Source organism: Bidens hawaiensis, unplaced genomic scaffold (genome assembly GCF_021521415.1).
Source record: "Bidens hawaiensis isolate Kalapana, Puna unplaced genomic scaffold, B.hawaiensis_p1.1 tig00018483_1, whole genome shotgun sequence".
Taxonomy (NCBI): domain Eukaryota; kingdom Viridiplantae; phylum Streptophyta; class Magnoliopsida; order Asterales; family Asteraceae; genus Bidens; species Bidens hawaiensis.
The window spans coordinates 288891-304986 of record NW_027492791.1 but is presented as its reverse complement, the minus strand read 5'-3'; the positions used below and the strand labels follow the sequence as shown (position 1 = coordinate 304986).

Here is a 16096-nt window from a genome sequence, read left to right as displayed (position 1 = left end):
ATAAACAATCGGTCGTCCGTTCCTCGAAATTTTCCGAACCCGTAGGAAAATATTTATGGCTACGCCACTATATATATATATATATATATATATATATATATATATATAAACAAAGGTTGGGGATTTTATTGTGGTAAAGATTATCAAGTGAGGTCAAGAGATTAACTTGGATCATGCATTCGAGCCTTAATGTATTGGGTTTAAAACACGACACTTATAAATATATGAGTTGTTTTCGGGCTCATCGCTTTACCTATATAATCTATCAACCCGATGATTAACACTATACTATCAAAGTTTCAAATTAAAACCACTAGTTAAAGACAGACTGTTTAAAGACAATCCACACCACTGAATTCTTTTACAACGTATATATATATAGGGGTGAGTTAACGTACATTACGTACGCGAAATACGTTTCACTAAAATGTTCAAGCAAAATTCGCAAAACTTTAAACGTTCAAGGTTAAAAATACTAATACGTTCAACAAAATTCACAACCTTTAAACGTTTAAAGGTTAAACCTTTAAACGTTCAGGTTTAAAGTTTATCAAAATTGATCGATCGAATCTTCAAATTGATGATTAATTGGATCGATTTCAAGGTTAATTGATCAATTAGGTTCAAAAATTTCAATTTCAAATTCAATTGCTCAATTTGACAACTGACCTGTGAGCAACGATTGATGGTTGTGTCGGAAGAAGATGGTGGTCACGACGGTAGACGAAGGTCGCGATGGTGGATGGTGGACGGAATCGTTGAACGACGATGGTGAAGGTGGTCGGAATCGACGGGAGAAGAGTTTGACGGAGGCCGGCTCGCGTAATTATGATTTTAGGGTTATTGAAGATCGATGTTCCAGGATGTCGCGTACCTATTGTACGATAAATGATTTTCGTATTCCATCCTTTACCTATATATATATATATATATATTTTTCATTATTGTGTCTATTGTTATTTTGATTAAAGTTAAAAAATACCTCCATTGTTAAGTTTTAACAAAATATTTATTTAGTGTTGAAATTTTAAAAACTATCCATAATTAGAGTATATATTAAAATAGATAAAATGATCATTAGTTTCTTTGTTATATATCTAACCTTTTATGGTAATTGATTCCTTGATATTCAACAGGGATAAGATTATTTAACTAATCCAAAAAGTAGGAAAACATCAAAGTTCATGTTTAATTATTCTTATTTGCTATCAACTTTCCTTTTTATACACATATATGTAAATGAGAAAAATACACAGATTTATTTTTTTAATTGTTTAAATACCCTATAAAGATAGTTGACTGGTAATCGAATAACTACAAAAGTTTAATATAAGGGTAATAAAATAGCTTATCATCAACCAATACCTAAATATATTGCATAACTATAAAACAAAACAATAATATAAGTCCAATTTAAGTTGGGCTTGTCGTCAAGATTACATTCATGATTCATCCTAGGTTTAATGTTTTGCCCTTAAATGAATAACTTATATTTTTCCCTTGTGTGCGTTGCACGACGAATTTCTTTATTTTTTCCATAAGATTGATGTGATTTTGGTCGGTAACGGTTATATTTGTAACGGTACCAAAATTAAACCATTACCTTTCTTTTTGCAGGAGTTGATATATATAGAGCACCCACATATTAGACGTAGCCCGTAGGTGTGTTCTTCTGGGTGCCTTGTTCTTCTTATGATTGGGTGGTGAACATTGGTTCGTAGAGGAAAGCATATTGAACAGTTTCATCCGCCCATTCCTTTAGACCGTCGTTGCCCTCTTTATACAGAAATTGTAGATGGGATGTCCCCGCGCCCGGGTCACATAAAATAATGGTCGGGATTCCTCCTTTAACTTTGAGATGCTTGCCATATTTCATATTCGCAATCCAGTTTTTTTAGTTGTTTAAAATGCTTGAGTGAACAAAGGATCAAAACATTTCATGTATATCAAAATATGACAAAACTTAATTACATAATGAATCTAATCATACCATGTTTTATGTTTCATCTAAGGGCATATCAGTATGACTATAATTTATAAATACAACAAGATTATATTACATCTGGCCAATACTCAACCTTCTCAATATCATCATCATCATCATCATCATCATCATCATCATCATCATCGTACTCAGTATATGGCCAATACTCAACCTTCTCAATATGAGCACTCAATCCATCAACCATCTGGTAAATCTTATCAGACTCAGGATGCTTAGTATTCTTAACAGTAAACTCATGAACACCGTCTTCTAACTCGATCAAACTCGCCCCCGACGGCTTCTCATTACCCGTGTTCTTCATCCTCAACCTCACATCCGCGACCCCAGCCCAGTTCCCGGTCGCAGCGTATATATTCGACAACATCGAATAATTACCAGCGTTCTCGGGCTCTAACTTAACCAAATGCTCCAACACTTCTTGTGCAAGCTCAACCGCGTTATAAACCCTGCACGCTCCTAAAAGCGCACCCCATATTATCATGTTTGGTTCAACCGGCATGGTTTTAACTAGCCTAAAAGCTTCTTGGAGTCGTCCTCCACGCGCTAAAAGATCGATCACGCAACCGCAATGTTCGATCTCCGGTGGAATCCCGTAGTCTCGTTCCATCGTGTAGAAATATTGAATCCCTTTGTCGATGTAACCGCCGTGTGTACACGCGCATAACACGCCGATGAATGTGACTTTATCCGGAACGAATCCTAATTCTTTCATTTCGGTAAAAAGATCGAGCGCGTCGCTTCCGTGCCCGTGCATCGCGAGCCCGTGAATCATCGCGTTCCAAGGAACTAAATCTTTCATTTTCATCGTGTTAAATATATTTAACGCCTTGTTTAAGCTTCCGCATTTGGCGTACATATCAATCAACGCGTTTTCGACTAACGTACTACATTGGTATTTATTTCGTTTAATAGATTGATGCACGAGTTTACCTAACCAAAGTAACCCCGACTCTGCACACGCGGATAAAATACTAATAATCGCTCCATCATCGGGCCGATACCCCGCTTCCTCCATTTTAAAAAACAACTCAACAGCCTCCTTCGCAAGCGCTTTTTGTGCGTACCCGGCTATCATAATCGTCCACGACACCAAATTCTTAACCGGCATTTTATCAAACAACATACGTGCCATATCCATATCGCCCACTTTACTATACCCCGTAAGCATAGTCGACCACGACACCACGTTCCTCTCCGGCATCCTCTCGAACAACTCAAACGCATCGTCTAACCGCCCCGACTTAGCGTACCCATCCAATATCGTATTCCAACTCACCAAGTCTCGTTCAGGCATTTCATCGAACATTTGGCGCGCGTCACTTAACCGATTCGCTTTCACCAGCCCACCGATCATCGTATTCCACGACACAACATCTCTACACTCCATGACCCCAAACACCTCCTTAGCCACCCGAACCACACCTCGAGTACGCGTCAATCAACGAATTCGGTACATAAATATCCAAACAAAACCCTAATTTCAAAACTTGACAATGTATCATTTTAACCAAATTCAAATCCTTTTCACCATTACAAGCCTTCAATAGAAATGGGTAAGTGAAATTATCCGGAACAAGACCCGAATTGAGCATATTGAAGAACAGAGTAAAAGCTAGGGTTTTGTGATTATTACTCACATGGGCTCTAATTAAGGTGTTGTGTAAGTGGGTATTGGGGTGTTTGACCTGGTCAAAGGCTTTGACGGCTGAGGGAATATTCCGGCAGAGTGAGAAGGCGGTGATGAGTTTAGGGATGATGAATGGGTCTTGATGGAGATTGTGTTTGTAAATGAGTGTGTGGAGTTGGTTTAAGTGGTGTGGGTTGGTGCAGTTATGGAGTTTGTGTTCGAGGAGACGGCGGGTGGAGAACCACGCCGGTGACCGGATTGGGGTCGGAACTTGCATTGTAAGGGGAGGATGGAGATGAAGGAGACCATGTAATGATGATGATGATAATAATATTATTATTGTAGTTCGGGCTCGACTCGTTTAACTTATACAGAGCTTTCGGTTTGTTCCGAGCTTTATTATCAAGGCTCGAGCTTGTCAGTAGATTTACAAGCTCGAGCTCAGCTTAGGCTCGGCTCGTTAGTCGTTTACTATTTATTAATTATTTTATATATTTTTTTCGGTTATAATATTATGTTCAAAATAATATATATTTTTTAGTTATTTTTAAATATTTTTACATAACATTATATACATGATTTAATAGTTATTAAATATATACTTTTAAAAATTATATAAATGACAGACTCGTTTAGGCTTGTGAGCCGGCTCAAGCTTGATAAGTGAAGTTTGAGCGCAGGCTTGTTTATTAAACGAGTTTATTGTTAGGCTCGAGCTCGGGCTTAGACTCGATCGAGCTTTTTAATGAGCCGAACTTAAAAAGCTTGCGCGCGGTTTGAGTCATTTACACCTCTAGTTAAAAGGTTTGACGCTTGAGGTTAAATGAAGGGGTTTCATCCTTTGGGTTGACACGGGCCCACATACTCATCTCCACTCCCAAGCCTATCAAGCTGCTCACGCCTTTGACTTTGGCGCCCCTTTGGGTTGACTTGGTAAGTGGTGTTAAATCTGACACACAAGTTTAGTTGAAGGTTTTGGGTTTTAACCAAGACAAATGATGTGAATATAGGAGTATTGAGGGGGTTTTAATCGTCGAAAATAAATATTATTGTTCATGTGTATTTTAAGAAAGCTTGTATATATAAGTTGAATTAAAGTTTTATAAATTATTTTGAGTTTATAAACTATATATAGTAGGGGGTATATGGTTTAGTTTGGGTCGGTTTTGGCCTAAAACATAACTATAACCAAGATGTAGGTTAATGGAAAACCATAACCGTAATTGATTGGATATGACGATTTTGGTTAATCGGTTGAAGGTTATAGTAGTTTGGTTATAAATCAGTTAATCGGAATTTGGGTCTTGCTAAAAATGACTCAAAAATATAATTAGGCATTATTTGGTCCTCAAAGTACGGCCTTGAAATTTTTTGACAATTATTACACATATTTATATATTTTTTATTGTATTACATAGCATGATAGCATTAAAAAATCAATAGAATCTATAATATTAAAAAATAAATATAATCGGTCGGTTTGATTCAGACACGGGTATGGAAATCTTGTTAACCATAATCAGCCTAATATTGTCAGTTCGATTAGGGCGTGGTTCAATTCAGAAAATCATTAAATCGATCCAATATTGAAGCAAATAGTAAATGATTAAACTAGGAAACAATGTAATCAAAGGTGCACCAACTTCCAAACAAACATCACTATGATTGTAGGCATGTAGAAATCTATTAATGTAGTTGTCACTTAGATCTAACAGGCTGAACTGGTCTTGACACCATTTAATCTTCTACATGCCTTAGAGATGATGGCTTATCATGGTTAGATCTAAGGTTTGTAGTTGTTCTCACCATAATAGTGGGACCCGAGGCCGATTGGCTAAAGCCAAAGGTCTTTATATTAAAAGTTTTCCAACCTAACTATAAAGTCTCGTGAGCATATCCACCTTATATACTCCTAATCTTTGATTTCTATCTAACTACATGTAAGTGTAACCAATGTTGATGGTTGGGCGTGAGTTATGTGAATGAGCTCGTATAAATATGGTCCATGTCTCATATACATTAGATACGTTGTTAATGTTGTGGGTTGGCACGGAAAACCGCTTACATTACTTTTTTTATAACTTCATGATGACCGGATACAAATTACACTTTTCCTCCTTCAAATTTACCGCAATTTACGAATTGTGCCATTTAATTAAGGTAATCAACATAAATATAAAAAATTTATACCTAATATTTTGTAGACCAATAACTAAAATGAGCAATGACTCAATAGTAGAGCACTCATTTGATAAGTGAGAGGTAGGGGGTTCAAACCTCACTATCACCAACTTATATGAGAGATATGAGGGATGACCCTGGCTTGCCAGGGTTCGGGTCCTGATCTCACCCGGTTTTACCGGCTCCTCGCTGTCGTGCCGTTTGGCGGGCTTGGGGGTCGGGTTTTATCCGGTGAATCCCTCAATAGGTGGACCGCTAGGGGCTCCGTCCGTCCGGACTAGTGGCCGGCTCGGGCTACCTTTAACCAATGGAGGCCGCGTACGAAGTATCCGGCGTTACTTAGTTGGCCGTTAAAAAAAATGAACTAAGAAAGTCACCTATGGGACACAAGTTCATTTGTCACTTTGTAGACCAATCAAAGTATCAAACCAACCCTTGTTTACCTAACCCCAAAGCCCACCAACCCTCCACCATCTTCTTATTAGTCTTCTTCATTGGCCACATTTCACATCTCTATTTCTTTAATTAATTACCTTGCTTCCAATTTTATATTATATGCCTTTCTTGACACCAAATTAACAACTTTATTATTATTTTTCCAACTAATATGGAGACCAAACTATGGAGATTCCAAGCATCTCCGGCCACCGCCGCCGTCCTCCGGCCAAAATCTTGGAGGTTTTCCGGCCAACTTGCACCTCCATTGTTGAAAGCTTGCAACTTTCCAGCCATTTATGGGTTTCAAAAGAAACACATACAATCTGTTCAGGCCTCTGCATCCCTAGGGTACTCTTTTTTAGTTTTCTTGAATCTTTATTATTTTTTATGTCATAAAGTTGGTTACTTTATTGTACCTTTGTTATGGGTTTGTTTCAAGATTTGAACGTTGTGATAATATGATCAATATTGAGCTAGAAGAATAGAAGACAAGTGTCACCAGTTGTTATTCTTAAAACTTTATGATTTAAATTATCTTTAATTTAGCATATTATTTCATCAAGTTGGTTAATTTGCTGTACCCTGTTTTGGGTTTGTTTCAAGATTTGAACTTTTGTTAATTTGATCAATCTTGAGCCAAGTCAAGTGTCACAAGTTGTTATTCTTGAAACTTTATGATATTAGTTATCTTTAATTAAGCAAATTATGTCTTCAAGTTCATTAATTTCTTGTACCATGTTAGGCTATGTGTAGTGGTGGGCTACAAAATGGGGTAATTTTTGACATGTGGCGTCATGTCGGTAAATGGGCGATTTTTATTTTAGGGGTACAGTGGTGTTGTAGCCCAAAAGTCGCCCCCCAAGGCTTGCCATTGGTCCATTTAATAAGATACTAATATTCTTCTAACCTTTATCGGCGACAAGTTCATGTCGCACCGGGGGGGGGGGGTTTACCGCCTAAAATCGCCCCAAATGTGGGGATTTGTCGCCCCCACTACGGCTTGCCTTATGGGTTTGTTTCAAGATTTGAACTTTGTGATAATATGATCAATCTTGACCCAGAAGACAGGTGCCACTAGTTGTTATTCTTGGAACTTTATTATTTAAATTAAGCAAATTATGTCATCAAGTTCATTAATTTCTTTTACCCTTTTATGGGTTTGTTTCAAGATTTGAACTTGTGATAGTATGATCAATATTGAGCTAGAAGACAAGTGCCACTAGTTGTTATTCTTGGAACTTCATAATTTTATTATCTTTATTTAATTAACCTATATTATTAAGTCCATTAGTTTCCTTTACCCTTTTATGGGTTTGTTTCAAGATTATGCTTTTATTTGATCCATTTTTGTATTCTTGTAGAATAAAGAATGCAAGTAGAGTAGATTTGAGTGAGATTTACACTCTTGACGGTATACGAAGCTCTTTAATTCGACAAGAGGATAGCATAATCTTTAGCCTTGTTGAAAGAGCTCAGTATTGCTACAATGAGGATACGTATGACCCGAAAGCTTTCTTCATGGACGGCTTCCAGGGTTCTTTACTTGAATTCATGGTCAGAGAAACCGAAAAGATTCACGCTAAGGTAGTTTCATTGCAGTTTGAAGCTGTTTAACATCAAAAAGATAATAAAAAAGTAATCTTTTTGACTGATCTTGAAATAGGTTGGAAGATACAAGAACCCTGATGAACACCCTTTTTTCCCAAATGACTTGCCTGAATCTATGTTGCCTCCTTTGCAATACCCGCAGGTTAAATCCTGTATATATAGCAGAAAATAGCATTTTAAAAATGTTATATAATGCTTTTTTTTTATTGCGCATAGGTGTTGCATCCTAGTGCTGATTTGATCAATATCAACAAAAGAATATGGGATATGTACTTTAAAGATCTTCTTCCAAGACTGGTCAAGAAAGGAAACGATGGTAATTGCGGGTCAACTGCAACATGTGACACTATCTGCTTGCAGGTACTGCAATTTACCGGTTCAAGATTCGACCTTTTTAACTTTTTTCATGTTTATGCATGATTTATAACCATAAAGTTACAATCTTTATCTTGCAGGTTCTGTCTAAACGAATTCATTACGGTAAATTTGTAGCAGAAGCAAAGTTTCAAGCTTCACCAGATGATTATGAAGCCGCCATTAAAGCACAAGTAAAGATACTTTAATATATGAACTAGGGGTGGCAAATGTGACCCATTGGGTTGAATGAGTTGTATTAAAATGTATACAATGAATCAGAATGGGTCAAACTAAAAAAAGAAAATGATGGAAACGGGTCAAAACGGTTTGACGTTTTTTTTCCTTTTTATGGAACGAGAAAACGGAGGAAACTTTAGTACTTTTACTTTTTTAGTTTTTTATTTATATTTCGTGTTATGATTTTTAATTATTTTTTTTGAATTTTTTAATGAGGGGTTTTTGAAATGAGTCAAAATGGGTTGAAATTTCAAAAACCCCTCATTAAAAAATTCAAAAAAAAATTATTAAAAAAATTATAACTTGAAATATAAATCAAAAAGTAAAAATATTAAAAAGTTTTCTCCGTTTTTCTCTTTCCATACAAAAAAAAACCTTGAGAAATGCCAACCCGTTTTGACCCGTTCAATCATTTTTATTTTTTCGTTTGACCCATTATATACATTTTAATACAACCTATTCAACCCATGGGTCACATTTGCCACCCCTAGTTTGAACATATTTTATTGGAAATGTTTTTGGGTTTGTATAATCTTTAAATTTCGTTCGTGCAGGATGGTAAAAAGCTGATGGAATTGCTGACATATCCGGCTGTGGAGGAGGCGATACAGAGAAGAGTTGAAACAAAAGCGAGGACTTACGGGCAGGTGGTCTATGTGGGGCCCACGGAAGCTGAACCCGAGCCAGTGTACAAGATTAACCCAAGTTTAGTTGCTGATATTTATGGGGACTGGATTATGCCTTTGACTAAAGAAGTGCAGGTTGCGTATTTGTTAAGACGACTTGATTAATTGGAGCATACGTTACACGATAAAAATTTAAGTTATACATACGTGGACCTAGATGATAGGTGCCTTGTGACCTGTGAGTTAAACGGGGTATTTTGTTTAAGTTATACACGGTTTATTGTTTATGAGATGCTGCAGGGTAACGAGTTCAAACTTTGTGAATTGGCTGGTTAATGTCTTCGGATATGATTGGGGCGATTGTTTATTTTAATTATGTAAATGTAATTTTCGTTTATCTTACTGCACTAGAAGTCACTTGGCACAAGTGGCGGATCCTGGAAATTTATATCACTGGTATTATAATGTTTTTGCTTTTGGATGCCTGTGAATTTTTTTAGGTAAATTGAATTTTAATAATATCGCTCTGCTTGTGGTGCACACATATAATGCATATGTTATATGTATGTGAATCCTCGGGTGGGTAAAAGTGAAATTGCGCTAATTTTGACGTTATTGTACTAATATCGTGAAAATAACGTTAAAAGTGGCGGAAGGTTAATTAGGCATCATGTGGTGGCGTTGATAGCCGAAAGACAAGGGTACATGCACCAATCGGCGGTGTCCTAATGGTTGAGTGTTATGTGCCTTATGTCCAAGGCTTAAAGCAAAACTACTATCGAGCCGGGGGTCTCACCGGAAGCAGCCTCTCTGTTCTACGGGGTAGAGGTAAGGCTGTCTACATTTTACCCTCCTCAGACCCTACAATAGCTTTGCTATTGTTGGGATATACTGAGTACGATGATGATGAATTTTAATAATCATGTCTTTTGCAGTTGGTTGATAATAATCACACATTTGAAAATAGTTGTCATCGCTCTTAACTTTCACATTAATTGTTTTCATTGGAACACTATTAAAGAAAACTCAACGCCGTTAAGTTTTTTCCAGTTTTAAATTGATGCGTTAGGGATTTTGATCGGAATAAGGATACGAGTCGATTGATGTAAAACTTACCTCGAAACGGTGCTCCAAACGACGAAATGGTACTTTAATTAAGATGTTTAAACTTCCAATTAACAAAAATCAAGCCGTTTGGAGCAACGTTTCGAGGTTAATTTTACATTAATCGAATCGTATCCTCAATCCAGTCATATGCCCTAAAACATCAATTTGGAATTTGGAAAATTTTTTAACTCTAAGTTCTTTTTAACGGAGGTTCAATGAAAATAATTAGTGTGAAAGTTGAGACCGGTGGCAACTATATTATGAGGTGAGATTATTATCGTCTGACAGTAAATATGTGGGATTGTTAGAATCCAATTTACGGGTAATCAAAATTTCAATAACGTACACTTTAAGATCAAGATATACATATAATGGTAACCGTATAACTGTCTCGATTCCTTTTATGCCTATGCCACATGTGCTTTGTGGTCCCTTGATCATAACTGTTTTTTCCTTATCGAGGATGGAACCTCTTTCTTCTGGCACATGGTAAAATATTATGTGTTGTCTTCAGGTTAGTTATTTTTTTTATAAACGCTCATCTCAGTATAATGCATCGGGCCTATATGACTTGCATAAGCCTATATGAGTCATATCAATATATAAAAGATTAATTTCATATACCATCGTCCACCACCACCCACCATCGCCTTTCACCACCAGCACCACCACCGCCGTCGTCCACCACCACCCACCACCTACCATCCGCCATTACCACTATCACCATCCAGTACCACCACCACCACCCACTACCACAGTTCGTACACCACCACCAGTTTATTTTAGCAGTTTATAAACGTTAAAAAACAAACAGTTTTCTTCTTGCAGACTGCAGAGGTTTGGTCCACCTCTTCTTCTACAGATATCTGCAGATATGGTCCGCAGATTGCAGACATTTTACCTCTGGAAAAACAAACACACCTTGGTCATTTATACAACCCGTACAGACATATTTAATTTCCATAATAATATGTGGACCAAAACTATATAAACAACAAGACATAACACATGTTGGTCCTAAACACAACGCCATTCAATATCAATTAGCAATGTCTCATTTGTTTTGGAAATTAACCAACAATTTCAAACCAAATTCTCCCCAAAATCTTTTGATGGGTTTTGGGGACAAATATATTAAATCTAAATCTTAAAAATCTAAATCCAAATGGGTTGCATTAGCTCCAAACATGCTGTCAAATCCAATATTCATCATCCCATTGTAACACCTAAAACCAATAATTCATTCAAGAATAATAATAATAAGATATGTAATAAGGATGTGGTGTTAGAATATGATGATGTTAATAATAATAATAATAAGCATGTTAAAAAGCCATCATTTACATTTAGTTTAAGGTTTGGAAGGTCTACGGTTGCGGAGCATGTTGCCGCGGGTTGGCCACCTTGGCTTAGTGCCGTGGCCGCTGAAGCCATTGATGGTTGGGTTCCGCAGAAATCGGATAGGTTCGAGAGGCTCGAAAAGGTATAATGTGATTTATATATTGTTTTTAACGAGCATGGTTACCCATGCGTTGATGCGGGGTTTTAATTTTTAATGTTTGATAGCGTTTTGTATCGTGTGGTTAACGGGTGGGACCTGGTTGGTTTCGGTGTACTTGTTATAACAAATAAAAGAGAAAACCCAAAATATATAATGTTAGATACAAAAAAAAATAATAAAAAAATTATTCAAACGGAGCCCACGTGCTGCGGCGGGGGACGCGTCGGAAATTTGGTCGGTATCATATGGGTGCAAAAAAATTGAAAATGAAAAAAATTATTTTAAATATATTAAAATGTATTATAATACATTTGGTTAAATCTTTTACATAAATAATGTGGCGTGGATGCCTCAGAAATTCGGTTGGTATCATTTCGGCTCGTTAGTGTGCGTAAAAAGCGAAAAGGAAATAAACATTTTAAAATTTATTAAAATACATTTGGATATATTTTGTTTAAATTTTACGGCTGGAACGCGTCAGAAAGTCGGTCAGTATCGTTTCGGTGCATAAAAAACGAACACGAAAAAAATACATTTAAAATATATTAAAATACATTTGGTTAAATTTTAATTAAATAATGTGGCGGGCGTAAAGTTTTTCGAATTTCAAAAATATAGCCGTAGTGTAAGCAAAAGGGTATCTAAACGTGTTTGTTTAATTGTTTACAATTGAATATTTGGTTTTTTTGTTTATCTGTTAATGCAGATTGGTAGAGGAACATATAGTAATGTGTACCGGGCCCGTGATCTCAGAACTGGTAAAATGACAGCTTTGAAGAAGGTTCGGTTCGACAATTTACAGCCAGAAAGCGTGAGGTTTATGGCTCGGGAAATCATGATTCTTAGAAAGCTTGATCATCCGAATATTATTAAACTCGAAGGAATTATTACGTCTCGTTTATCATCAAACATTTACCTTGTGTTCGAGTATATGGAACATGATCTTGCAGGGCTTATATCATCTCCCGACATCCGATTCACTGACTCTCAGGTTTCCAAAACTAAATAATATAAATATTCAAACTTTATTATATGTACTAAAAACATTTTATGGGCTGCAGATAAAATGTTACATGAGACAGTTATTGAAGGGGATTGAGCACTTTCACTCGCGAGGAGTTCTTCATCGGGACATTAAAACGTCAAACGTTTTAGTGAATAATGAAGGTCAGTTGAAGATAGCTGATTTTGGGCTGGCTAATTTTGTTTCCAGCAGGCAGCCGTTGACTAGCCGTGTGGTCACATTGTGGTATCGTCCTCCCGAGCTTTTTTTAGGGTCGACAACGTATGGAACGCATGTTGACATGTGGAGTGTCGGGTGTGTTTTCGCTGAGCTTTTTATTCGCAGACCGGTTCTCAAGGGAAGAACCGAGGTAATTAACATTTAAATGCAATTTGTTTTTAGTTTTTAATATAATCAAGTAGAAACGCGTAAAAGGTAGAAACTGATGCAGTTTTGACTAGCAATCAAATGGCTCGCAATGATTTCATTCAAACCGAATAATTTGGTTAACAAACTTAAACCTTAAGAATTTATTTATTAAAAACAATCAACTGAACTAAACAAAAGACCTACCAATCCTATTTAGAAAAACAAAACAAAACATTTGGACGGGCCGACTTAATGGGCCGGATGCTTCTGCATCAGAAACTTAAGAAAATATGTTTATTTTCTTGTAATTTTTTACATAGATAGCATATTTACCACATAACCAATACAAAACGGGCCGACTTTTGTCCAATTCTTTACTCTTAATGTAACATTTTAAGGTTGAACAATTGCATAAAATTTTCATGCTTTGTGGCACCCCATCTAACGAGTACTGGAATAAGCCGACACTTCCTCTCGCAAAAATGTCTAAGCCTCGACATGCTTATGCGAGCTCTCTTCGCGAAGAGTTTAAAGATCTCCCAGAATCTGCTGTGAATCTACTTGAATCTTTCCTTTCTATAGAAGCTGAAAAACGCATGAGTGCCACGTCAGCTCTTCAATCCGAGGTAAACAGTTGCATGATCGCATGAATATGTTAAGAAATTAAATACAACATAGTTTTAACGCCTTTTTTAGTTCTTTTTGTTAATTTTTAGTATTTTCGTACGAGACCGTATGCTTGTGATCCTTCAAGCTTGCCTAAGTACACACCCTGCAAAGAGATTGATGCAAAGTTTCGCGAAGAAGCACGCAGGTGATTAATATTATTAACCTTTTGCGGGTTAGATTTTTTAAATATTTTTATGTGATTCAAATTTTTAATATAAATGTAAACTGATGAATATCAGAAGGAAAGATGGCGGGAGACTTCGGGCATCTTCGACTTTAAAAAATCCGAGAAGAGGACAAAAAGCTTTGCTAGAACAAACCGAGGTTTAATCTTTAAAACTTGATCATCTGATATCATAATCACTTTCAAAACATTATGTTAAACACCATCTAACTGACTTGTGTTTATTATGGTGGTCTTATGGTTGGCTAGGCGCGACGAAGTGCATATTTCAAAGTACCTAGAGGACCCGGTGATACTAGCGACTTATCATTTGCGAGTTCCCAAATTACTGATGTATCTCAAGCTGACACGATATGCACGTTGCCTGTATTAGCAACCACATCAAACGGGACTCTCGGGTGGTCAACAAAACGACGAAAACAAGTTAGTTTTTTGACCCCAACAAGTCAAAATGTTCGGTCAATAGAACCAATCTATGAGCAAGATTCAACAACTACTCAAGATCTATCATCTGTAAGTCATCTTTAGATATAAATAGAAGATCTTGTAACATAAAAAATATTTGGTTTGCGGTTTGGATCAGATACAAATGACTTTTATCATGAAAAATGTACAAATAACTATAACTTTTGAATTAGATGATTATTATTACACTATTTTATTTTGAGTGAACTGCGGTTTTCGTCATTGTGGTTTGTCCAAATCTGCGGCTTTAGTCCAATAGTTTTAAATTTGCGATTTTCGTCCATGTGGTTTCATTTCACTTGCAATTAAACCTGAATTCACTAATTCTGTTAAGTCTGGTAATTTAACCCATCAGGGTGCCCTTCACGCAAGGGGCAGTTTTGTCCTTTTCCCCCCCAAATACACCACAGCCCCTTACGTGAGGGGGCTTGCGAATTAGGACTGAGGTTTATTTGGGGAGAAAAAGGACAAAACTGCACCTCACGTGAGGGGCACATTGATGGGTTTAATGACCAGACTTAACGGTGTTAATGAATTCGGGTTTAATTGCAAGTGAAATGAAACCACATGGACGATAAAATCGCAAATTTGAAACTATTGGACTAAAACCGCATATTTGAACAAAACACAAGGACGAAAACCGCAGTTTACTCTTTTTTTAATAACATAATTACTCTAGTTATTTGTATGTTTAGTAGGTTAATATTATTTGTACCAGATCCCACCCAATGTGTTTTATGCAACAGGATCATCTTGAACAAGACAGGCTTAGATACGCAGGTCCTACGTTTATCAAGCCGCATAGAACTAATGGAAGACAAGGTGCTTCTAGATCAAGATTTGCAAGAGGTACACTCAATATCATTTTTGTATATAATTTTAAATTTTTTTTTGTGGGCGTGGTTACTCGAAGCAAGAAACAATGACCCGGAAAATAAAAATTGAAGCTTGCATGGTAATAATGAAAAGCCTGTAAGATACAATGTATTACTGATCAACTATATATAGAAGTACAATGAAATAAATACAAGAAAACATAATTAAATGCAATTTTCTAACTATGGTAACAGTATAATACCTAAACTCTAATAATATATTCTATAATATTCTCTAATAATTACATGTTTCTTTTGGATTATTGATGCAGATATATGATGTAGAATAGAGGTAAAATGTGTGTTGGAGGTTGTACCATTTGCTTGGATGGTTGCACTAAAGAATGAAAGGAGGACAAGAAGCACAAGTACATGTTTGTAATTTAAGGTTGATGAAATATAAAGGCTTGGTCCTCAATTTACAGTTTTACACTGGTAGCTAGTCTTATTATTACAGAATAGAGTGTTTTTACGTGTAATTACCGATTTTTTATATATAGAGGCGAGAGGTCTATGTAACCGTGTTATGAACATAAACAGTTTACAATAATGTTTGGTTTTAACTTTATATGAGAGTCAAGTTTATCTTAAAAGCCTAATAGAAACATTCGGGCCTACTATATAAGCCCTTATTGTCGCTGTCATCACAATGCATAGCCTTAAAAACACTATTTTGCAAGTTTAGGCGACGCATTGATTTAAAACATTAAACGGTATACTAGTTGTGATATAATTTCGAGAGTATTTTGGTATTCTGTGAGAGCAAACAATGTAGGATTGTGAAGAATTTCCGGTTATTTGATACGCTTCATATATCATATACTTAGGATGGTCTTAACCGGTC

The 16096-nt window shown here is 36.3% G+C and overlaps 2 protein-coding genes and 1 pseudogene across 3 annotated transcripts; 2 read left to right on the top strand and 1 right to left on the bottom strand.

Annotated features, from left to right (window-relative positions):
* Positions 1-1953: 1953 nt before the first annotated feature.
* LOC143556176 (pentatricopeptide repeat-containing protein At3g29230-like) lies at positions 1954-3960 on the bottom strand (annotated as a pseudogene). The gene is made up of 2 exons (XR_013139334.1): positions 2157-3960; positions 1954-2078 (listed from the first exon to the last, which is right to left on the bottom strand). The product of XR_013139334.1 is annotated as a pentatricopeptide repeat-containing protein At3g29230-like (transcript).
* Positions 3961-6363: 2403 nt separating this feature from the next.
* LOC143556156 (chorismate mutase 1, chloroplastic-like) lies at positions 6364-9422 on the top strand. Its single transcript, XM_077045563.1, has 6 exons — positions 6364-6599; positions 7613-7835; positions 7915-8001; positions 8076-8219; positions 8315-8407; positions 9008-9422. The coding sequence occupies exons 1-6, from the start codon at positions 6421-6423 to the stop codon at positions 9242-9244; spliced, it is 963 nt and encodes a 320-aa protein (XP_076901678.1). The 5' UTR covers positions 6364-6420; the 3' UTR covers positions 9245-9422.
* A 1929-nt stretch (positions 9423-11351) lies between these two features.
* On the top strand, positions 11352-15840 carry LOC143556142 (cyclin-dependent kinase C-2 C-like). Its single transcript, XM_077045553.1, has 9 exons — positions 11352-11669; positions 12394-12678; positions 12749-13060; positions 13458-13685; positions 13776-13873; positions 13968-14052; positions 14162-14425; positions 15124-15226; positions 15525-15840. Exons 1-9 carry the CDS (start codon positions 11352-11354, stop codon positions 15530-15532), a joined length of 1701 nt encoding a protein of 566 aa, XP_076901668.1. The 3' UTR covers positions 15533-15840.
* The last annotated feature ends 256 nt before the right edge of the window (positions 15841-16096 follow it).

What these genes read in the sequence shown, in the direction of transcription:
- LOC143556142 (XM_077045553.1), top strand. Translation starts at nt 11,352, where the DNA reads ATGGGTTGCATTAGCTCCAAACATGCTGTCAAATCCAATATTCATCAT. An exon ending in TTCTCAAGGGAAGAACCGAG is followed by an intron (nt 13,061 to 13,457) that starts GTAATTAACATT and finishes TAACATTTTAAG; the next exon opens with GTTGAACAATTGCATAAAAT. An exon ending in TTTCGCGAAGAAGCACGCAG is followed by an intron (nt 13,874 to 13,967) that starts GTGATTAATATT and finishes GATGAATATCAG; the next exon opens with AAGGAAAGATGGCGGGAGAC.
- LOC143556156 (XM_077045563.1), top strand. Translation starts at nt 6,421, where the DNA reads ATGGAGACCAAACTATGGAGATTCCAAGCATCTCCGGCCACCGCCGCC. An exon ending in CAGGCCTCTGCATCCCTAGG is followed by an intron (nt 6,600 to 7,612) that starts GTACTCTTTTTT and finishes GTATTCTTGTAG; the next exon opens with AATAAAGAATGCAAGTAGAG. An exon ending in CCGAAAAGATTCACGCTAAG is followed by an intron (nt 7,836 to 7,914) that starts GTAGTTTCATTG and finishes ATCTTGAAATAG; the next exon opens with GTTGGAAGATACAAGAACCC.